At 34.5% G+C, this 25,542-nt stretch overlaps 1 protein-coding gene across 7 annotated transcripts in view; it reads left to right on the top strand.

Annotated features, from left to right (window-relative positions):
* Window positions 1–25,542, top strand: part of LOC105223269 (NAD(+) hydrolase sarm1) — a 119,947-nt gene that overhangs the window by 4,329 nt on the left and 90,076 nt on the right. For 2 of the 7 annotated variants that reach the window (XM_049458625.1, XM_049458626.1), the window contains exon 1: window positions 4,756–5,988. The exons of 2 other annotated variants lie outside the window; for them this stretch is intronic. In XM_049458625.1, coding sequence (XP_049314582.1) covers window positions 4,858–5,988 — 1,131 coding nt within the window. In that variant the 5' untranslated portion in view covers window positions 4,756–4,857. Of the gene's footprint in view, window positions 1–4,751; window positions 5,989–25,542 lie in introns of those variants that run through there. 3 more of the 7 variants (XM_049458631.1, XM_049458624.1, XM_049458627.1) reach the window with 3 other exon arrangements.

The raw sequence follows: 25,542 nt of genomic DNA, 5'->3' as shown, positions 1-25,542 counted from the left end.
TAACTAAAAGACTTAATTAATGCGAGTGACTGCCAAGCACATGCAAAGCAGCATACACACACATACACATAAACACACCCAAACAATAATAACAATGCGCATTAGAATACAAATAGAATAGAAATGACAATACGAATAGTAGTGGAATGGATAGAAAAAGCGTAAATAATAAGCAAATAGCGAAAAGTCACAAATAAAATAGGCAAACGAACAAGCCCAGCGAAAAACAAACAAAAGAAATATTGAAAAAAAACGACACCAGCCACACACAATGAATAACTGGCGTGTTTGCGTGAGTGTGTGTGCCAACACCTGTAAATAAATGTAAAAATACACGATAATCTAGCCATTAAACCATAATTCACGATTTAACTGATCAGGTTTGAGCACACACATCTTCACAAACACACACATACACGTGTTTAACGAAAGCTCGCAGCGCTTCATCGACACCTTCGTACAACAACACGGCGATAATGAAGTTCATCTCAGGCGCTAATGTTGATGTTAGTCGGATTTAATCATTATATTGGCATTACAAATGATAATTTCGTTGGTGTCGACCGCACGCACAAAATGCCACGACACACCCAACTCGGGCGCCGTAAGGGCAACAGGGCGTATGCGGCTGGCTAATGGCAGGGAGTTGAAATGGGAGTGAGTTTGTTGGGGTTAAGTATGTCATATATGTATGTATGTGTGTATGTGGGCGAGAAATTCTTTCGTATGTGAATTTTTTGACTTGTTAGCATTTTGCTTTTGAAGAAAAAAGAAATAGAATTTCTTTGCGTACGGTAGTCTGCCGCGTAGTAGCACAATCGAGGTGCCAATTTTGTGGTTTTGGTGGCGAGCATCTCTAAAGAGAAAAAGTAACACTTTGTGTTAGCGTAAAGTGGTTTTACGGATCAGCGTAAAATTATTCACAGCAATTACTTTTGAAGTGAAACTTCTTTGGGCGCGGTAGGGGGTCAAATTGATCGACTGCAACGAAATTGTGTAGCTAAACGAGATTTTTGCTATTTTACGCTTGAAGTGTGGGGCACAAATATTTTTTACATAGGGTTGGCCCTTACATATTAAAATAGTAAAAAAGTAGAAAAAAATTAAGTTAAAAGAATATTCAACAAGAAATTTCCATTCAATTTTATGAGCGCCATCAAATTTCTGGTACCGAAACATTCAAGTGTTTTCGGTTGGTACAAATTATTCAAAAAGAGTTGAGAACGCGTTAACGATGAACCACATCCAGGACGGCCATCAACATCAATTGATGATCAACACGCTAATAAAATTAAGGAATTGGTGCTTGGAATCAACGAATAACACTCAGAGATCTAACTGTCATCGTTGGAATATAGGGAGGCTCAGTGGAAACTATTTTGAAAGATCATTTGGGCCTAAGAAAAGTGAAAACACGATTGGTTCAAAATCACTAAATTTTTCGAACAACAGCGTCGCGTAAACGTCTGATATGATATAATGCTTTCCGACTACCAGGATGTCATGAAATATATTAGGTGATGAGCCTTAGGTCTATATTTTCGACTCGGAAACAGATAATCAATAGGCCGAATAATGGGGCAAGGTATGCCGAAGCCAAAAAACCCATGTCAAAGTTAGTGAAAAATCAAGGTTATGTTGATAGTTTGCTTCGATTATTGAGATGTGGTGCACTCCAAATTTCTTCCGATCGACCAAACTGAGTGCTATGCGCGAAAGTATTCGTGAAAAAAGAATTATGGACCGACAACTCTTGGCTTTTGCACCACGAAAATGCACCATCTCTATTTAAGATACTGATTAATGATAAATGGCTCAATTTTCCATGACTCGTTCGAGCATTTCGGTTGGTAACTTACGAATGACACGCGTGATGTTTTGTTTTTGATGATGTAAATCCATTGATTGATGCGATGTGTGCGAGGTGGCGCCATCTTGTTGAAACCAAATTTCGCCGAGATCACGAGCTTCAATTTCAGGCATCAAATAGTCGGTTGGCGCGATAACGGTCGCCTTTAACGGTTACGTTCTTACCGGTTCGACTCGATTTTGCAAGATATGATCTATTCAGTCGAATATTATTCAATAATGAATGCTGGGTGTCAAAATAGGTGATGGTGTTGCGAATAGTACACTCAGTAGGTCGATTATGTGGACTATAAGTTAAGCGAAGCGGCCGAAGCTCATTTTTTGCAGAACGAGAATTTTTGTAATACAGTTGAACGATTTGTAAACATTATTCAGGCATAAGTCTTCCCATGATGAAACGCCAAAAAATACTAAAAAAAATAACATGTCAGCGTGACACGACTCACGGTTGATCTTTCAAAAAATGGCTATTGAATAGTTCTTTTATTCGTTCATTATTATAAATGTACAATATTTGTGCAACGGTCAGGGTCCGCTTGTGGAAGGTTTCATTGTATTAGCAAAAATAAAAGATATTTTTGAAATTCCCAAATGGATATAGGCCTCTTAAGTCTACCTAAGAAGGTTAGGTAAGTTTACTGAACGCTTTTTTAGGCTAGAAGTCTCTTACAGCTTTTATTTTGGCTGCCTATGAAATTTTGCTTTATACCTTAAATTTAATTAAGCCAAGGAAAGGAGACCATTGTTTACCACTTGCATGTCATGTACACTTTTAAGCGAGTTTGATAAGATTTTGCTACTAAAACAAAGTAGTTTTTGAAAATTGCTACTAATTGCACATATACTTTTCCACGCCACTGTAGGCACTTTTATACCTGGAAGTATACCTAAGTAACTAGTCAGGGAAGTAAATCGTTAAACGCAATTAGTAGTAGGACTATTTATAGTCGCGCATAGTGCCACAGTTATTATTTGTTGTTGGCGATTTGCATGTTTTGACCTCAAAGTGCAGCGCCCAAGCACGCACAGCACCCGCCGGCACCACCGCCGCTCCCATCAGCCGCGTTCAATTCCGAGAATTGCCGCGTTAATTTCATGCCAATGGCAGACACAACAAAAGCCACCAGGTTTTTACAAATTAAATTTTCCATGATTTCTGTTTTGTTTTCTTTGCTCAGTGCGTTTATTTATTTTGCTAATTTTTCACTTTGTATGCCGGCGGTTGCCGTTAGTTGCCGTCGGGCGTTTGCGTGAACGCGCTAGAATTATTAATTTCATTATTAAAGCGTTAGAGAGATATCGCATGAAGAATTGGCTTTGTTGCGATTTGAAATTTGCGTTGTTGTTGTTACTGTTGTCACTGTTGTTGTTGTTGTTGTTGTTGATTTTTGGACGATTTCAGAGAATTTCGGGTGCCATGGGAGCGCAAAACTGAAAAATTGAAAAAAAAACTACAACAACAAATGTACATAAATCGATTATGAAGCGACAACAATAACAACAAAGGTATGCGTAAATAATCACTTATGAGTGTGTTTGTGAGTCCACAGCGTTAGTGGGACAACGACTGGATTGGCGATGGGCGCGCCGCGCGGTCGAGTGGCGCGCAATGCTGGTCGTATCATTAGCGGGCTAACTGCCCGGCTGGCTGGCTGGCTGGTTGTTTGCTTGGTTGGCTGCTCGATTGTTTGGCTCTTTGCTAGCTGTCGCCTTTTACCGATTTCGTTGTTTTGTTTTGTTTGTTCTTTGTTCGTGCATACTTGCTATGTAGCCTGTGTGTGTATATGTGCTTACGTCGCTGCTTGTTTGCGTAGCACACGAACGCCGAGCTGAACGCTTTGCTTGGCGCGCTGAACAAGCGCTGTGACTTGTGGCGCGGTTTTGAAAGAATTCCCATTTCAGTATTTGCTGAATTGAGATTCGCGCCGGTTCGACAATTAGCTTAACGCCACCCCAGTAGCGCACAAATTACACACGCAATAATCCGAGCACACGCGCACACACATACATACACTTACGTAAAAGTTAGCAGTTTCGAAATAAATCTTTTTCCAAATAAATATTTAAAATTCGACGCTATTTGAGGCTACTGATCGAGGCGCTTTTGAATTTATTGCAGAATTAAACAAATTGCGCCACACGGTGACCTCACTCGGTGCATATTTTAAGGCGCAAAAACGTCATTTCACGTTCGTTTGCTTGTGTTTTTGTTTTGTTTCTCGTCTAGAAGAGAAAAAATAAAAATAAAATGTGACGCAAAAACGGAAGCGTGTGTGAAAGAATAACAAAAAAGTACCCAAACCCGCAAGGCGAGGCATGGAAAGGGAAAGAAACTGTTAAGTGATTAAAAAACAAGATAAAAAATAATAAATCCGAAAAATTAAATACTTTAAAAATTCTCTTATTTATATAAAAACATTAAATATTATATGACACTAAAAAAATATTGATAAAAAAATGAAATCAAAAAAATATTTTTTTAATAAAAGTCAAAAAAATACAAAAAAAAATTAGATTTAAAGGACACATTTTTATAAAATTTTAATAATTAATGAAAAACAAAATTAATACAAAAATTAAAAATCTTTAAGTAATGAAAAGATAATTTTTTTGAAATTCTTAAAACTATACAAAATATAATTGATTAAAAAGAAACTAAAAAAAATAAAACTAATAAAATTAAAAAAAAAAATAATAAATTTAATTAAAAAAATATTTTTTTTTGTTAATCAAAGTCAAAAAAATACAAAATGAAAATAGATTGAAAAGACATATTTTTATAAAATTTTAAATTTTTAAAACTTAATAAAAAGTATAATTCATTAAAAAGAAATAAAAATAAATAATTAAAAAAATAACAACTAAAAAAATTACAAAAAAAGTTGTTTTTGAAAAAAAATCGAAAACGCACAATTTTTAAGCAAAAAAATCAAGAATTTACACCAACGTTCTCCCTGCAAGGACGCTTGGTGGGTACGGCACTTCGGCATGGGCAATCGTGTGAGCAGTTTGTGGTGTAAAAACTCATCATTGCAAATCGGCGACAATAACGGTAACAGCAAAGCGTCTACTAGTGCCACTAAAAACAATAAAAACGAACGCAGCGAGCAAAGTCATAGCCGAAGTCCGAGTGGGTTTTTCAAGAGTTACGGTAGTCGACGCATGTCGTTAAGCTGTGTTTCGCGCAAATCAAAGTCCGGTGGACAACAAGTCGAAAAAGCAAAGTCAACGGCTGAGGAGTGCGCAACAACAACAACAGTACCAATAACAACAACACCCGTGTATACAACGAAGTTGGGAACAACTTCGGCGGCGGCAACTTTAACCGACACTGATAGAGATACTTGTACAAACGCAACAACAAACACCTCAGGAACCTCAACAGGAACACCAAAAACGCTAATTACAAAGCCAGAAATTGCATTATCACAAACGAACTCACGCGCAGCGACAACATTCACGCCATTAACAACAACACCAACAATCGAAACAACAAAGCTGCTGTCATCATCAGCCGTCCGCGACGAGTCTGTTAGCTCAACAATAATACGCGATATTATAGCTTCTAAAAGTGAACTAAGCAGGCGTCGTGCGATAAACATGAAAACAAATACATTACCGAGGGCAACAAAAACAAAAACAGCAGCGGCGGTGACAACGCCAAAGTCTGGGCGAGCAGCGTGTATGGAAAATGCGCCGAAAGTGACATCAATCTCGACGATAGAACAAGAATTTGCGAAACTAATTAAAGCGCACAACAATAGCAACAACAGCAATAACAAAAACAGCGATAGTAACGAAGTGTGTAGCGTAAACAATAGTAATAACAATAGCAAAAACAAAGAAAACAATAATAATGATAATTATATTACGAGTAACAGTAAACAATTGGGCTTATCAGCGGCTCTGGCAGACACCGATATGCTTGCAACAACACGTAGTGCTTTGAAAACATCAACAGAAGAGCCAGCATCATCGAAGTTTTTAAAGTCGCCAGTGAAGGTCATCATCACTGCCGCCGATTCGAGCTCCGAAGAGGACAGCACGCAAACAGTCGGTTATCAGCCGATCGCTGGTCTGCCCAACAGACCCATCAATCATGTGCAGCCATTTATGAAGGTAAGTCGCAATATCAATTAAGAAATACCGATGGTATTCGGAAAGTTTTCAGATTGGGAAAGATTCCACTTGAATGTTTTTTCCAATGACTCTCCCATTTCGTGGGCGGCAATGTGAAATTTGGGTAAATATTTCGAGTTTATTTATACTCAAAGAATGCTATCGGCTCATAACTCATTATATTGGATAACTGCTTGCTATTATAGTCGAAACTAGTATGAGCTGTTTGTAAGTTTTGCGAGTTATCCAAGAACCGAAAAGGTTGTTTTCGAACAGTTGGTTGATTGGGTTATGTAATGCAGAATCGTTGGTTTTACATACATATGTATGTATCTTGTTTTCAAAACTGTATCATAGATTGGAGAGATGTTGGGTTAAGAGGTTGGATCCTAATTGAGATCCCACTTGTATAGCTCAGAATACTGGTCCATTGTGCCAGCCAAAAATCTTTTATAACGGCTAATAAGACCGTCAGAAGGAGATAAACGCTTTGGGAATTCCATAAGTTTGTTCGGACGGATAATATCAGTTTCGGCTCTATCTTCTTGTTTGCCGAAGACAAAACTGCCGTGTTGTTTCAACTTCAGTCTTGCAAGAGCTGGACAATACAATGTACTTCGAAGTTTCCGCCCCATCGTTCTTCATACATATTTAGTCAACAACCGACCGACAAGATTTTTAGCTTTACCTCATGAATTCATTAGAACAATGTCCAGTAGAACCTCCACGCTTGCGGAGAGATGAATTTTGCTAAGGCGAAGCAGTTCAGTAGACCTCATACATTGTGGTCGCTGGGGAGCGTGTCGTCGACCTGCGACTGCTAAGTACACGCGGGTTCTACTGGTCCACTGATAAAACGCAAGATACAAATGGAGATCCAATTCGGACCCATTCCAATATGCCCGTTGACAAGGCTGCCACCTCCGGCTAGGTCATCGGCTTTGCAGTTACCAGCAAACCCGCTATGACTGACTAGGCACGCAAAAGAGTAGATGATTTAACTTCATGCTCTTTCTAGTAAAGGCAAACACTCTTTGACTAATTTTGAGCTAACAGTGTGTGCCACCTTAATAGAAGCCACTTCTGCCTGAAAAAACCTGCGGTGATCTGATCGTCTAAAGCTAAGGTTGACGCTCCTTACAGAAAACTTTCGTGGTCATTCTACAACGCATTGTTGCAAGTTTTTACGAATGCAGTTGAAGGCGGAGAAATTTTCAGCGTGACCTTGTTCGGACCCCTTCATACTCAGCTTCACTGAGACTTAAATACTTACTAAATTTCGTGAATTTCAAAAATAGCATTTAGTTTATTGAATAAACGTGCTCATTTGGAAAATTCCAATGCATCGGTCATTCGCTTATTTCTAATTAGTATATTACAGTATGTAGAACCTAAATTATTTCATTCACGATTACAAAACAGGGCAAATGCTTTGTAAAGTTTATGGTAAAACTCTAATAAAAAAATTGTTTGGATAGAAATAAGCAATTTGTCTCGGCATGCCCAGTACCGCTACATAGCAGTTAAACGAACCTTTCATGCCGTGAGAATGAATGATAAATGCTTTGAATTGTTTATTGTTTAAGCCATTTTTCATAAAACTATTTTGATACCCTAAATAAAAGTCGATCCATTCCGAGGTTCCCTACTTTTTTATAGAACAAACACAGAAATTTCAAATTTAATGCGGCATGTTTATTATTAATTGAAAGAACACTCTTTGGAATTTTTTTTTAAGATTTTTTCTTTCAATTGTTGGCTGCGGGTACTTCTCAGATGGTCCATCTTTTAAGTCCATTTTTCGATGACTCGTGCGACATTTTCGACTGGTAACTGGCGAATGACATGCGCAGTGTTGTGTTCCAAGGCCTGAATCGAAGCAAGATTGTCCACATAGACTTTTGATTTTACATATTCGCACAGAAAAAAGTCTCACGGTGTGATACCACGCGATCGAGGTAGCCAATCACGAGCTTTAATTTCAGGCATCAAATAGTCGGTCATTACGGCACGATAATGGTGGCCATTGATGGTTACGTTCCTATCGGTTTCACTTTTGAAAAAATATGGACCGATGATACAACTGGCCACGCCAGACAAGGCAATTTTTCTTGTTTACATACCCATTGAGCCAGAAATGGATCTCATCGCTGAACAAAATTTGGCTCGAAAACGTCGGATTTTCTTGAAACTTTTCAAGAGCCCATAAAGCGAAGCGCTACACTTAGAAAGGTCGAGCGGCTGCACTTCGTTTTGAAAATTTCTGTGATGGTCAAAGATAAGGGAATTAATGTGTTCCTCTTGTAATGTTAAAGAGAATGTTTGAAAAGTCAACCGATTTTACAAATCATAGTTTTGATTAGCTTGATTGTTTTTAGAGATTGCCGTGAATTGGGTTTATATAGATAGAAATTCTGTTTCTACTTCTCCATTCGATAACTCAAGCCAAAGCCGTCATTAAACCAGGAAATTTATTAATGACATTTCTAATAATAAATGCTAGTATTATCAAGTACGTATGTATGTAAAAGCAAACAGTTGAGTCTTACAAGCATTGGTATTGCGTAAGCATGAAAGCAATTATAAAATTATTTTATACCCGTCTTCGGTTTATTGTTTCCTACACTTGAGCTTTTGACACTTTTCTACTTGATTTTTATTTACTTATTTTTACTTTTTTGTTTTTGTTTTGCTATATAAATTTCAAGTCGTCTTATGTCCGATTAGTTGTTGTACTATATCATATACCAGTAACAACGTGTATAAATAGCTACATATTTAGGTAAAATTTCGGTTAAATGTGTTCGGCTTCGCTTATGCAATAATTGTCATTCAACGTTTTCATGCTCGGTGCTTCATATTCAAGGTTACACGAGTATTTTCGAGCAGTAATAGAATTCTATCGCATGTCAATTATATAATTGGGCATTTACATGTTTTTGTTTACGTTTGTATGTATGTATGCATGCATTTGTGGTGTGACTGTTTCATATTTCCTGTGATATGAATTTCGATACAAAACTATTTATATTGCACAAAATATATAACTACTTGTATAAGGGCGATCGTATATATAATATATAAATGTGAATCGAAATAGTTTCAGTAAAAAGCTAGTCTGGTTCATTTTACATGTAAATAAATATTTTTAATATATCATGTTTATATTAAGGTGGTCCATTTTTATTTCTATAAAAAAGTTTAAAATTATTTATAGAAAATATGGGTACTGGAATGTCAAGCATTAATTATTGCTCTTTTGTCGGAACCGCTGATATCGCCACTATAGCATATAGTCCATACACACTGAACGATATACATATGTACATATGACTATTAGGGTGATCATATATAAAATATAAAAATGAATATCAGTAATTGCAGTGAAAAGCTAGCCTGGGCCATTTAACATATAAAAAATATGCTTGATAAATCATATTAGGGTGGTCTGTATTTATTTATATACAAATTTTTAAATTTATAACTTAAAATATGTGTACTTAAATGGCAACCATTAATTCTTGCACGCTGATATCACCATTAGACATTTGGCAAGGATTATTGGTGAAGGGAATAGTTAAATTTGTCGGTAGTTTTTGTGTAGGGTATTATAACTTCGGTGCAACTGAAGTTAAAGTTTGTTCTTCTTTTTAACTAAAACTTAGAAGATTAGAGTTTGATGCAAATTTTTTTATTTCCTCAATTTTAGCAAAATTTGCGAAAATAAAGGCACCGAGTTTAAAAATAGGTGACAACCCTCTCGAAATATTTTAGTATGGAAATGTGTCGTATAATTTATGGTATTTGATGGTTAACACCCTATTTATTGTTATTTTTAGATAAAAACGTGCCTTGCCTTATAATATAAAAATTAAGGTTGGGGATTTTTCCATGGACACATTATGTCGTTTTACATAATCTATAAAAATGAAGAAAAGACTTATTGTTCACTAAAATCATTAAATGATATGATATGAATAATTGTTTAATTAATAAAAATAGCATTCATATTCACACTTTTCTATTGCTGTTAGTTTTCTAGCTAATCAAACTTAACCGATCTGACAGAAAATTACGTGTTAATTGTATTTGCAAATATAAAAATAAATTAGAGCCTCTGAAAATACCAGTGAGGGAATTAGCTAATGTTCAAACTTAATTGGAATACAGAATTCTTTGATAATTTTTAGAAAAAATATTGAATCCGTTGAGTCGGTCAACTAGTTCGATAATATGAGAATCAGTTATATAAATACATATATATATCATTGGTGGAAAATCAGCTCATATCAAAGACATAAAGCGACATAAAGATAGCTTACTTTCGAGCGGTCGAGAGCGGACAAATACTTAGATTATAGATATCGATTAACTAATTTGAGTCTTTCCCAGGATGTGCCGCGTTGCAAATAACAAGGAAGTCGACCAAATTAAGCGAGGGTTCAGAGAGTTTAATCAGTCTTTTAACACAATACACTGCATAGATATATATTTATGGGATAATTCAATGAAAGTTCGCTCAGTTTGTGGCTTCATAAATATTGTAGACTAGGCAGGTTAGACTAATTTCAGTATTCTGCTTGACACGATTGTCTCATGTCTCTAATTGTCACAATCGTAATTTAGTGACTTTGTTAGAGACATAAGACATTGGTGATAAGCAAAATACCGATATAAAGATATAATCGGCTTAAGGTACAATCGCTTTCGTCCATCATACTCTGCTAATTAGTCCATGCATAGTTTCCATCACTTTTTCGCCGCCGTTTTTCAGTTATAAGCTGGTAATCTGCGGACACTCCTTTTGTAAAAGCGTATACCTAGTTAGAGAATGCCGATGTTATCGGCATATCCTACTGCGCTATTCGTTATAGAGTATAATAGTTAAGTTTAACTTAAGAGAAAGGAAATCCTAACATTGTACGTGAGCAAATGCAGAAAGCGCCTCTCTCGAAACCCCACCGTAGTCACTAGTCACAGTTTTTCCCGAAATCACATGAATAAAGACTGGCATCAGGTAAGATTCTGAAAAAAAAAAATTGGAATAATACGGTTGCGGCAAAGCAGATAATGCGCTTATAGAAAATTTTTACTATTAGTCTTAGGTGATTTTTTCCGATGAGAAAAAGTTCAATCTTGATGATTCAGACGGCTTTTTGGGATAATGGAAAGATTTAATAAAAGAGCCGCGATATTGTGCAACTTCGGCGGTGGCTAACTTATGATATGGGGGCATTTTCAAATTCTGGGACAGTACCGTTGCCATTCCCTTCCTTCCGAATGAATATTTCCGAGTAATTTGAAGCATTATAAGTAAATCTGCTACACTATATTCACAATTATCTGCAAAAATCTTTCTCTTTTTAACAAGACAATGCAAGAATGCATACGAGGTCTACGAAAACCTGTCTTTAACGTAATAAATATCGTTCTTTTGGAATGGCCAGATGGTTCGCCTGATGTAAGTCCTATTGAGAACATCTGGGTATGGCTGGTAAGAAAGGTTTACGAAGATTATCGTCAATTTAATACGATTTCTGAGCTGAAAACTGCTGTTTTGGATATATGGGCTTTATTAATACCAGAAATGCTTTCTCATTACATCTCAATGAAAAATTTAATATTCGCACTTAATAATAATGATGTAAACACAATACTTTATTAAGGAAAAAAACAAATTTAATACGAATAGTACCGTTAGAAAAAATTGTTTTTATAGAATTGTTAGAGTTACCATAGAGCTTTAAAGTAACATCACTCGTTTTTTGGAATGGGAACACAAATTTCAATGGGAATGGCGCCGCTCCCTTTTAGGCGAAGCTTACATCCCAGTAACCACTACGCCAATTTCAACCAAATTTGGTGCATTCCCTATATTTAAATTAATTATTAAATTAAATAAGACCAAAACTTTTCCAACCCCCAGGTGCCAAATATATGGACTCTAATGTCTGTGGCTAACTTTTTTCCGAAAATACTCAAAGATAATCGTTTTCCGACATTGTCCGCAATGGGTTCCATATACCCAATATTGAGATTTTAAAACTTCTGGTTGCGTTTACATCGCATACATCGGTCAATATTTAAATTCTATTAAGGAAATTAAGACACAATTTTTTCTAATAACAAAGGTTACTATCAATGTGCTCAAGATAAATAAATATCGGGTTGATTCTTGCTTTTACTACTTTCGATAACTCCCATATTGCTAATACAATATAAAGTTTTTCAAACATTCGTATATTTTATACTCGTATCTTATATTATTGGTCAATATGTGAGTTGGCTTAATGAAATTCTGAGAGCATCTGTTTCTGTTAATGATATGTCGTAATACCAACAGTGAATAAATCAATACCCTTTTTATGCCCCATAACCTAATATAACAATTTCAAATTTATGGTTGGCTTCAAGCATATATATCTAGAAATAGCATTGGATATACAATAGCTTATTCAGATGGTGAGGTCTCCCTTTTTGTGGATTGGGCAGATTACACATAAATTTCAATCGTCGTTCCAAACTAAGGTCTACAATGGTTAAAGATTTTATATACATATTTATACTGCACTTGACTCTCCCGACATCTGTATGACACTTATGATATATGAAATATTTTATCCTAAATAATTCTCATATCATGAACGCCTACAATGAGCTTTTATTCGTTCTATTTTCTTGGCCCATCCATTGTAGAGCTTAAAAGAAAGCTCCTACTGACGTTTTAATGAATCATTTCTCCAAACACATCTTCAAAAACTCACATTCCACAAATCACAAAATCACTGACGCGCTTACCGGATGTAAGTATACACCTTCGTGCAGTACAAATAGTTATTGTTTTTTTTGTAACTGTGTCCGACAGTAATCAACGTGAGAGTGCGAGAATCGTGAGAAATTCGCCCTGCGCGCAATTTGCACCGTCATGAACGCCCATGAAATTCCAAGAGTTTCTTTCTATACGTCTATACATATGTACATACATATATATGTATGAGTATGTGTGCTTACATAATATCGTATCATAAATAAGAAAAATGCAAGCAAATTTAGCGGTCGATGAGTGCGAGGTGCATAAGCTTGAGTGTTTGGCTTATTAAAACGGCACCAGCCAGCAGTGAAGCAGTTATTTCATATGCGTAAATTATTTTTAAATATTTTTTGGTAATTCAATGCACAAGAAATTAACCTCCTTCCGTCCAAGCAGCGCGGGTGGCGCACCCGCATATGTGCGGAATAAGCGGAGTCAAGAATGTCAATATTTTATGGTAAAATATAAAGCTGTGTATGTTAAAAAAATAACTATTTTGGTAAATTTTTAAAACTACTAATTATTAGTTAATTTCTTAATTAATAATTAATTTTCTAAATTTTTAAAATTACTAATTTTTATTTGTTTTTTTTTTCTTGAAGAATTAATATTTATTTTTATTTATTTATTTACAACAGTTTACACAGCAATAAATTACAGCATAAACTTTAAAATGACACTAGCTGCAATGCTTTCAGTCATCAAGAATTAATAACTTATTATACTATTACTTAATTTAATTTGAATGTGTTTAAAAAATTAATTGCTATTTTATCCAAAATTTAATTTATAATATTGAAAATTATTAATATGTCACCATTATTTTTCTTAATTTTAAAAACGATTAAGTTAATATTTTTTTTAAATATAGAGAATCAATTATTATTTTTTTTTAAATATTAAAAAATTTAATTTCAGTAGATACACATTTTTTTAATTATCCATAATATTTTACATTTTTTTGCACTTAGAGTAACTAATTATAATTTTTCTTAATTTTATTAAATTACGATTAATTTAATTTTTTTATTATCCTTAATTTTATAAATTTAGAATAATTAATTAATTTTATAAAACACGATTAAGTGGATTTTTTTTTTAATATTTCGAATCAATTATTATTTAATTTAATATTAATAAATTTTATTTCAGCGGATTTAAAAATATTTTTATCATCCTTATTTTTAAAATTGTTTTACGCTTAGAATAATCAACTATTATTTTTCTTAATTTCATAAAATTACGATTGAGTTAATTATTTTTTGTTTTAATATTTATATATATTTGTAATATTTTAATAAATTTAATTTCAGTCGATTTAAAAATTATTTTTAATTATCTTTAGTTTTTTAAACTTTTTTAAATTTAGAATAATTACTTTTTTTAAATTGATTATTTACTTTTTCGAATTAACTATTTGTTTCATTTGAATTTGAACGGATTAAAAATTAATTTAAAATAATTATTTTATATTATTAAATTTAGTTTTAACGCATTAAAATTTATGCTTAATGAAACTAATTAGTTAGAAACACACGATTTACTGAATTAGTTTTTTTAATAATTATAAAAAAAAATAAACAATTTTTAAATTTAAATTAATTAGCACAAAATATTTTAAAACCCTTTTAGAATTAATTAATAATTTTTTTATAAGTATTAAAAAAATTAAATAAATTTAATTATAGCGCATTTTCAATATACATCTGTACATATTTCCTAATTTCTCCCACTTTGGAGTCTCTCTGTACATATTCACTTATTTGTAAGCACAAAAGTATATATACACGTACATATATACATATTGTATATGTAAATATATATCGACATACATAAGCACAGACATACATATGTATATGCAAATATACATTATCAAAATTTCCAGGAAATTTGTTATTTTTATTTGGCAGGTGTTGATCGACTTTGTAACTAAAAATTCAGATATGTACGTATGTATATAAAAAGGCATATACTATAACTAAATATACAGGTGCTTGTATTTTCGTTCATAAAAAGCAAAAGCAAAGAAAATATTTATAAACATTAGACTTCAATGTAAACAATATTATTTCGCGAATTCACCGATTTACTGCAGTAATTTCGAAAGTGCGCACGTTATTTTCGAAAATTCGAAAAATCACTTCCCAGCACATCCCTGCCAACATGTGGCCTGAATTGATGAAGTTTTGTAATTTATAGCTTCATAAATTTTTGGAAATATTTTAAACATTTCAAATCAAGATTTAAAACGGAAATTCCTTTATAATCCAGATTTCTACGCTTTCGGTTATTTTTGAGACACATTTTCTAAAATTGTATTGCGCATGTTTGTACATAAAAAGTCACAACACAAGGAGCTGTCATCCTCGGAAACTGAATAATTGCTGTAACCTAGATGGGCTGTTAAGTTAGAGTTTTTAGTAGGGTTCTGAAAATGGCACGAGTTTTGTCCAACGTTAAGTTCCAAAAACGGCAGTTGCACATAAAAATCTGAAATTAGTGATAGCTATAAATGAGTCTCGAGAATGATGTTTAGCAAGAAACGGTAGAGAGCAAAAGACTATAAAAGTCCAAAAATTATTTGTTAAAGCCCAGTTTTGCAAGAGCTAGTTGACGCAAACATCAATATTACAGAACTGTATGAGCTGGAAAAATCTTACAGAGTCCATGTCATTCAAAGAAAACATTTCGGAATTTAAATAAATTCACCAATTTTCAATACAGTATATAGAATTTTTCTCAACATACACCATATTACAATAGAGTATAGTTTCGAGATGAAATAAAAGACAGCGTGCCCGAGAATGTTTTAAATTTTTATGGTTCCCACTCCAGAATATTTGCACTGAAGAGGTGAATGTGATCCATGTATCGATTTTTTCGGAGCATTAATGGTCAAAGTGTCAAATAGTCAGACGAGGTATTGATACCAAAAAGATCGGTAAGTTCGCTGATCTTATTTGCCGGGTTAGTCGCAAACATTAATACTTCGTGTTTTTATAAGTCTTATGAACATTGTTTACCTCATCGAAGCAGTTTGGATTATGACATATATGTACATGTGTATGTATGTACGTAATTTAGCTTTTTCGGTATAATATAGCGGTGTGGGTTTTAATGTAGGGAGGTTGTTCCCATTTTTGATTCCTTATGGTTTTTACATGGTAACTTTGAGAAACACTGACGAAATTGGATTAGATGAATAATCAATGACGACTCATACTAACCACAGACGCGTAGCGAACGCCTAGTGCAGTAAGTTGTATAATTTAAGGGGAGAAGTAAAATATAAAGACCGCAAATACAAATCACCGACAGCTCGTTAGCATGCCGAAGTGAGGCTAAAAATTGCTCATGCGATTTGTTGGCGTTAAATGGAACGCTGGTGCCTGCATAATGGGATCGCAGAGCAGAGCGCATATTTACAGGGAAGAATGATGGAAATAGAAAAATTCTAAAAAGAAGCCAAAATATATACATACATACCATACAGCTTTGCAGGCGTGGTGGCCTAGTGCAAAAATAAACTGCACATTAATGTCTGTCGGAGTGAAATATGCAAAAAAGAAAAAGAACATAAAACAGAAAATTGCATTGTGCTTAGTGGCTGCGGTGGCGATCTGGCAATCCCCAATTCCCACAGCGCTTCAAAAGGAATAAATCCAAGTCGGGCAAAGCCACACATACGAACACAATAACAACAGCAAATGATGTGGGGCAGACACGCGTGCGAACGCAAGAGGGTTTCGAAAAAAAAAAAACAAATAAAACAAGTTCGATTATGAGAGAAAGAAAACACAGAAAAGAAGAAGAAACTGTATAGTTCGAAAAACGCGTGCACGCAGCCAATACAACAACAGTAGCAACCACAATCGCTGAAGATATGAACGAAAATTGGAAGCCAAATCAGAACGGCGGTAAAAGAACAAGTAGAAGACATAATGATAGCAACAATCACACAGGCATGCTTTTAGCCAACGCTGCGGTTATAAAAAACACAAAAACATGTTTAGAGATACTCCATGCGCACACCCACACATACAACATACATAGATACTACATAGAACCTCGGCGGCACACCGATACAAACGCACACTCACGCACGAACACCGGCAGCGCTCGCAGAATTTCGAAAGAGCAGCGTGCCAACTGCGTTGCGGTCGTGCGGGAGAGCGCAGCCGAAGACGCGCCTGTGGAGAACTGCGTGCAGCGACCAAACAAGTCAAGGCAGCAGGCCGCAGTCAGCACGCTCCAAAGCGCTCCAACGTCGATCGGCTGCATTCAGTCTTGTTTCGAACACTCAGCGCAAGAGACGCGTAAACGTAATCGCCGCAACGAGCGAGTGTGTGTGCATAGCAAGCAACAAAAACGACGCCAGTGGCTCACGGTTTTCTGAAAGCAAAGTGATCGATCACGCAGTAAGCCAGCGACGCGAAAAGCAGTCAAGTGGCGACCAAGTCGATAGTTTTCAAAGCAAATTGTGAAGCACAGAAGTCAATAAGTGAAGAAATAAATGGAATAAAGTGGAAGGAATAAGTGTAACTGGTGATAAAATGTGAGAAAGATCTCAAAACTGTTGAAATTTATTATCAAAAAAATCGAAAGTTTCAAAATTGAAAATTTTTGAGAACAGAAATACAAGAGTTCACATTACGCAAAATTGTGCAAATCAAAAATTCAGTTAAACAAGCTGGAAAAGTACTACAGTTCCAGCTAAATTATAACTAACGTATCAGTGAAGCGAAGCGTGTAGTCGTGTGACGCGCTTCGAGTATTGAAGCGTGGCGCGACCTAGTGAACGGTTCCCAAATTACACAATTAACTTAGCTGTTTGACAAAAAATAGCACACAAAAGTTCTAAACAAACGTGAAACAATAGCAAAAAGTGTTGAATGAGAAATCAGCTTAGTGAAATTATCTGTACAAGCCTGAATTTATGTAAATTTTTAATCCCCGAATTAATGTGTTATCGATAGAGTGGCCGAATATATGTTTGTATATATGTATGTATATGTTTTTACGCATGTATATTTATTTCTATGCGTATGTGTGTGTAGATACCAATCAAAAAATCTAAAATTATAAATAGTGTCGCCAAAAATAGTGCGAAGAATGCGTATACTCGAGCATAAAAAACGCTCAATGAAGGTGAATGGAAGGAAAAAAATTAAAAAATAAATTGAAAAACGCAAAAAAAAAAATAAAAATATGCATAAAGTTATTAAAAAATATGAAAAAGTTTTTTATTTTTATTTTTAGATAAGAAAAAGTTACTAAAAAAAAAATTTAACTTAGATATAAATTTTTCATTGCGTAATTTTTAAAGTTTTTGCTTAAAAACAAAATTAATTTTAATATTTTTTAATAAATTTTTATTTTTTATGGAAAAATTTAAAAATTTTTAATTTTTTTTGCTTTTCATTGCTTTATTTGTTTTATTAAACATTTTTAATTTGAATAATTTTTTTTTTTAAATTATGCAAACAAAATGCATATTTAAATTGGCTCGATATCAGCAAAATATAAAAATATTTATTTGGAACGGTGCTGCGGCGCGTTGGCATTAAATGGGCTCACTTTCGGTTAGTGTTTAATACGCCGCAATCAGTGCTATAAAGAAATCGATTTATCTTTTCATTGCTTTATTTGTTTTATTAAAAAAGCAAAAGCAAATTTAATTTGAAAGACGGCAAAATGTAAATTATGAATGTTTGGTTTGTTTTTACTTCCTGAAACAGGATTGGCAAGCATCTGTAGTTCTTCGAAAATCAAATGCATTTGGTAGTACTTTTTACATGAAAAAAAGTGAAAAAAAATTAATTAAATAAGAATTGAAATTTTAGTTTTAGTAAAATATTTAGAAAAAAATTATTTGATAAAAAAAATTTGAAAAAATGTTAGAAAAAAATTTAAATAAAAAAAATTTTACAAAAAAAATTTCAATTTTCAGAAAAGTATATTTTGTTTTTCTTAACAACTGTTTTTGATAAATACTTTTTGTCTAAAAACAAAAATGTGTAAGCTTTATTATTTCAAATGTTATAAAATTTAATAAGGAATGTTATGACGCATAAGTCCACAAGCTGGCTAGTTAACTTCCTGTTTTTTAAAAACCATTTTCGATTCAAAAAACCTCGTAAGTATTCCCTTAGAATACTCGGGAGGTGAGACAAGTAGTTCCAGCGCCAGAAACTATAAAGTTCCATTAAAATACTGCAACACAGGGTCAAGTAGTTCTGTCTTTAAGTGCTGGGTGTTCAAGTTTGATTTCAAGTAGCGTTGTAGCATAATTGGTTCCCAAAAAATATGTATGTATTTTGCTAAGAAAGCTGCATTATTGGTGCGTGAATTTGGATTTTTGGGAGTACTTATTTTTTTATTGCAATTTCCTCGAACCTTTGCTTCATATCTCGAACCTGCGATTCATATCTATGCTCTGTATTGTGCTGACTACATAAATATTGATTCGCTTCAGTCTTGATGTCTTTGCTTCAATAGTACTCTTGAAACACCATTAATTCTATGTCTTATGAATTGTTATTGGCTGGACTTATATGCACATATATATTCTGTCTCACCAACAGATTTCGGAACTCATTTGTAAGTTATAAATTACACAACCCTGGAATGAAATCTTGATTAATGTCAAGACAACCAAAAAAGTTCGCCTTTTAAGGTTAGCTAATGAATTTAAAAATTAGGAATTTTGGGTAATAAGAAATTAAAGCTATAAGTATATTTATTTTATAACATTATTTTAATATTTTAATAAAACACTTGTTCCGTATTCCGGCTAATCGCGCAGCCTTATCACTGGCTGCTCCACTCCACTGCATTGTATATATGTATGTATGTACATAAGTACTTGTGCTTGTTTGCAGTTTAATCATATGTAGTTTTCACACTTTATACGAGTATGTGAACAAACACACATACATACTCGAATATGTTTCTTCTCGCAATCCGTATTGCGCCAACTTAAGCAACGCTGATAACGCTTAAGAGGCAAGCAAATACAATTTGCAAACAAGTTACCATATGCTATATGAAAGGAAAGTAGAAATTGAAAGCGAAAACAATAACAAAAATAACTAATTTTGTTTTCAATTTATAATTCTAGGAATTAGACAGCTTTTAAGTATTTTCATGCCAAGTGCAAATGTACTCCTTAATGGGTTATATCCACATTTGAATTAAAAAAATTGGTTTATATACCTATAGCGAATGTACATATCGTCACAAATCGGCAAAAATGAGTTCTTTATATATAATATGTACATATTTACATACAATTTAGGCTTCCGCTTTCTGTTATAAGCAGTTGTAATAACCATTTTATAACCAAAACTAAAATTTTTCCAAAACAAAAGCACATTTTCTAAGTGGTTTTCTGACCTGCAAGTGGAAATAACCCTTTAATTACTTAGCCATATACATATGCATACATACATACAAGTACATACATATGAAATTTTATCAGCCATAAAAATATAAGCGGCTTTGAGCGCTTTGCCATGTGCAGCATAAAATAATTTCTTCGTAATATGTATGCATGTACATACTTATGTACTTTATGTGTGTCGAGCCGTATTTGTATGCCTTCTCACCTGCCTTTATGCATTTTTGGTCTTTTCAAGTATTTAATTGATATATGTACATATACTCAGATACACATACATACTCTCAGCTTGTTTTTATCAGTGGCCCCCACCAGAAAGTTCCAGATCCACAGCACTTTATTTATAATATGTGTGTGTACCACCAACCGGGGAACTTGTTTTTATTAATCAGTTGAAACTCTATATTGGTGGTGTATGTTTGTTAGCAAGTATTGTATATGGCAATGCCGCATGATCGCGCTGACGAATCTGAGCGTGGGGGCATATGATTAGCTCGTTTTCGTGGAACGAAGAATATTTTATGAACTTCCATTACCTTTATATGGACTTCTATTTAAATATATTGTGTATACAAACTTAAAAATTTATGGTAGACCAAATACATACATACGTGTGTACATTTTGTTTGGAAAGTACTGATATTTTCCAGAATTAATTTGCTTCTTCATGAAATATTTGCTATTCTCAGGGCTCGAAAATGATTGGAGTCGAAGAAATCTGGTAATAACTGTTTTTTGATGTATATCACCATCAAAAAAACTCTTTGTAGCCAAATTGTTGATTTCTAGTGATCCATTTCAAAGTTCCTTAGTTTTTTTTTTTACAAAAAAACACAAAGTCTTCAAATTTAATGGGGAATGTTTATTATCATTCGAAAGAACATTCTTTGGCATTTATTTTTTAAGATTATCTCTATCAAATGTTGGTCGCGGCTACGTTTCAGATGATCTATCCGTTGAGTCCAATTTTCGATGACTCGTTCGAGCATTTCGACAAGTAACTGGCGAATGACATGCGTGATGTTTTGCTCCAAGATCTGAATCGAGGCAGGATTGTCCACATAGTTTTAGACTTGACATATCCCCACAGGAAAAAAGTCGAACGGTGTGATATCACACAACCTTGGTGGCCAATAGACCAACCCAAAACGTGAAATTATCGGCTCAGAGAAGTGTTAGTTTGCATCTATGTATATAGACAGGTAAGACGGACATGCCTCAATCGACTTAACCAGGCTGATTATTTTTATAGATTTTATAGGATCTTCGACATTTTCTTCTGTATGTATGTTTCATACCTACATATATATAAACTTAAACACTCTGTTCAGGGTATATTTATTAACATTTGACGACCCTTTGTTCGCACTAATGGCTTATTAGAACTCTGTATTTCGTAGATAGTCGCTATCTTATGCTGAACTTTTTTGTGTCTTTAATTTATTTTAATTCACCCATTACTCACATAAAATCTCTCAGATTATTTGAGGTTCACTCCCAAATGAATGACAAACAGAGAACTTTCCTCACTTGCGTGAACTTCTATACATGACTCCATCCTCCTTAAGTTCTTGAATTATGGTTACGTAAAAATAAATATATACAGTTATCAGCGGTCTCGGTTAGTTCTATGATTATTATTACCCAGTCGATTACCAACTAACTAGAATAAGTCTTAAGCAGTTATTGCATTATGAATGGCAGTCACGCATAAGAGTTCGTACGTAATTTTCTTGACGAGAGTGCGTGACTCTTTGGAGTTCACATTTACACATTTACTCACATGCCACAACGCCAAAATGGCAACTGCCACAGACGTCAATGCACTGAAAAGTCAACAAGAAAGCGCAAAAAACAAAATAATCGTAATCAAAGACGTCAGAAGGCAACTGACCATACGATTAAAACAACGAACACAACAACAAAGGCAGTAAGGAGACGACTGTAAATGGCGGTCGGGCTATTGTACGAGTTGCAAAGTCGGAAGAGCAGAAGAGTTTATCATTTCTGTTGACAGCGGAAAATGTGCGAAAAGAAATGTGTTTGCACTCAGCACATACACACATAAGCACAGTTAAGAGAAGCGAAGAAATTACGCAAATAGCAAAGTAATTTAACAAAATAAACAAACAAATGAAGGTAGCGAGGAAGGAGATGGCGAGCGCGTGTGTGGCACAAAGTGCAAATGGCTTGGAGGATTGGCAGGTAACGCACCTACTCGCGAGTGCCACTACGCATACATTTGTATTTATGCACATATTTATACATATAAACTTATGTGATATATGTGCATACTTATATACACAAATGTCTGTAAATATACTTGAGGTAAACATTGCCACGAATTTTGTTTTTGTAATGTACGGCAGAGTACGGAAAGTTTTTTGTGGGTTAATGAAATTTGAAAAGTTAAGTAAATAAATTTATTTTTATTTTTTAAAGAAAAAACAGACAAGTGCAAGCAAGAAGAAATATTGTAAATGAGGAAGATAGAAGAATTTGAGGTGATTTACTGGCGTAAAGGAATTTACTGGATTCGAAATATAAACATATGCCTATGTATATTTTGGAAGAAACCGGTTAGATTGACTTGAAGTTACAGATAAAGAAGTGCATTTGAATGTATGTATAAATGCAGTAATACATACATACACACATGCTTCAACAGACGTTCAATAGACATGCGAATCAGCAGTGTCAACAATGAAAATATTTGCAACAAGTGTGAAAAATTATAAATCATAACAAATTACAATAATATAAGCTCTCTTCGATTTAGCAAAGCGTAGAGCGTGGCGAAACGAACGCACTATTGGCATAAATCACATAAATTGGCATAATAAAATAGAAAAAGAATAAGTGTTTACAACCACGGTCATATTTCTCTCCTAAATTTTTTTTGAGAGAGCGAAGCTCATAATTAGCGAGTAGAGAATGGATGAATGTGAAACCGCTATTAATAAAGACGTTTCTAAATTAATACCTTTGAATTAAAAACTACAAGGCATTGGAAAAAATGAATCAGAGAACTCACAAATTATTTATTAATAAGTATTTATGAAACATGATTATCTAACTAAATAAAAATCCTTCAACCAAATGAGGGTTAGAAACACATTTTAATGAAAATAAATGAAGTATGTTCGTTTTGGAAATGCACAGGCTTTTCTAAGAGCTGCATTTAAGGGGTTATAACGAACGGATTGTTATTGAAGAATTGAGGCATTATATGTACTAAATTAATTAAAGAAAAAAAAGCATCTTCCGTACAAGGACTTCTTAAATCGTTCAATTTGTATGGTAGCTAAATGTTGCAGTGGTCCGATAACGCCAGTTCCGACAAATGAATAAAGTGAGAAGGCGAAACAAATCTTTTCCAGGTTTGGATGCGGGGTTTGGTACCCGCCACCCCCAATGAAAAGAATAAAACGGCCTTGTTTTTGTAAACTCACGATTATAGCGTAAACCGTGTTTGCGCCAATGAAGAATAAGAAGATCTCAAAGACTTAGAGACTAGTTGTAGTAATAGGATCAGACGCATATGACTAAATTGAAACAGCTATTGACGTTTTCATTCAAATATATATGTATAAACCCTTTAGGTGTTACAATTTGGTTTGCTTCGGACTCCTTTGATCTCATAGCCGAACTCCAGAGAGATCTTAGAAAAAAGTGGCTAACGGGGGGAAGATTTTTCTGCTAAAAATTATCTCTAATTCAAAAACCAAAGAAAAAATTTAAATATTTTAGCGATTCTTTCATGACAAAATTCATTCCATTTTTCCGCCTGCGGTGATTTTAAATTCTCGACACGTCATTTTCGGTCTTTCTTTCTTTGTTATAGCATAACTGTCGAAGAGACTATCACTTCAGGAAGCTCCTTTTATTGAGAGGTATCAATGACAATTATATTATATGTTTTAGTTACTTCGGTAAACATTCAAGGTACAAGGTTCAAGGTACAACTTTATTTTTGGAGTCTAATTGCCGTTTGCTCGAAGTTTATATGCGATAGAGAACCGAAAACATGAAGAGACTTCATTTCCTTTATTTTGTAATCTCAGTAAACCATCATAAGAACAGGGTGATGCCTATAATGACCCTCAATGTATGTACCATCGCACAATAAGAAATGCCTCTTAAACTCGTTTTGTTGATGCTCTGTCACTCGACTAAAGACAAAAATTAACTCGCCGTCAATTCAATTACACCAGAAGACATAAACCTTGACTTTCGTGCTACCAAATGGTCACCAGCGAAGACTTCAGCTATCGAAACACATTAGATATGGCGACATTAAAGAGATAAGAAAATGCTGACTGTTTATGATGGCGACGCCGGAAAACCAATGCATTGCCACAACGACGACAAACCAGCGACTTAGGCTGGCTTGCGCCAATCGAGCGGCGTATGGCGACGTGGAAACGCGCTGCGGCCTACGCGCAAATTGTAACTTCCGTTTCTACTTATTTACTGGAGGCCGCCTGTGGCGTAAAAAATTATACAAAATTAGCGCTTGGAAAATGCTTTGTTGTAGTTGTGCTTATTGTTTTTGTAACACACCGTTTTATGCTGGAAATACAACATTACCTTTGTTTCTGTTAAAGGCTAGTTATTTCCTCGAACGATGCACCGCGCATGCGCAGAGACGCGCAATTGCCATTTCGGCCTACGTGACGCAGCGATTCGACTTAGTCGGCATTTATTTGGCCAACTGCATTTCCGCTTGGCCTTAAAAAGTGCGCTTAACTTGGCGGAGAGTTGTAAACATCGCTTTATGAATTTCAGTTGTGCCTTTGTACATTCTGCGCTTTCGCAAGTTTATTGACATTTCTTTGGAAGTGGAAAAATTTGTATAAATTTGTATGGGCGTCATTGCTTAACTTTGTTAACATCTTACTTCTTGATATAATTTGTTTCTTTGCTCTTGTTGTTGGCTTTACATTATTTCTTTGGTGTGGTGCAATTCGTTTTTTGTCGTTAACCTGTTGCTCGTGGTTGCCAGCCCACGCAGGCAGTTGTTAACCGCCACAAGACGCCAGCTTGGACTTTGGCGCGCAGCTTGCGGTTTTGTTGGCGTCTTGAAGCTTCGAAACTGGAAATCGGTTTCGGTCCATATGCACGTATGTGTGTCTATGTGCATGCCTGTAAGGCCTTATGTGGTAGGTGGCCTGTTTGTATCGCCTTATAAGCCGAAAGCGGTGATCTATCAGCGATTGCTGGAATCAATGCGAAGTATTGATGTTATTCAACAGGAAATGTGGTGAAATTCTTTTTATTGAAGTGGTTTAAGCTTGTCATAGTTTCATGAAAATTCTTTAATGGAAGCTTAGAAACTGTAACG

The sequence above is a fragment of the Bactrocera dorsalis genome, chromosome 5, assembly GCF_023373825.1.
Source record: "Bactrocera dorsalis isolate Fly_Bdor chromosome 5, ASM2337382v1, whole genome shotgun sequence".
Classification (NCBI taxonomy): domain Eukaryota; kingdom Metazoa; phylum Arthropoda; class Insecta; order Diptera; family Tephritidae; genus Bactrocera; species Bactrocera dorsalis.
The sequence above is the reverse complement of the archived record's forward strand: the minus strand, read 5'-3'. Positions and strand labels throughout refer to the sequence as shown.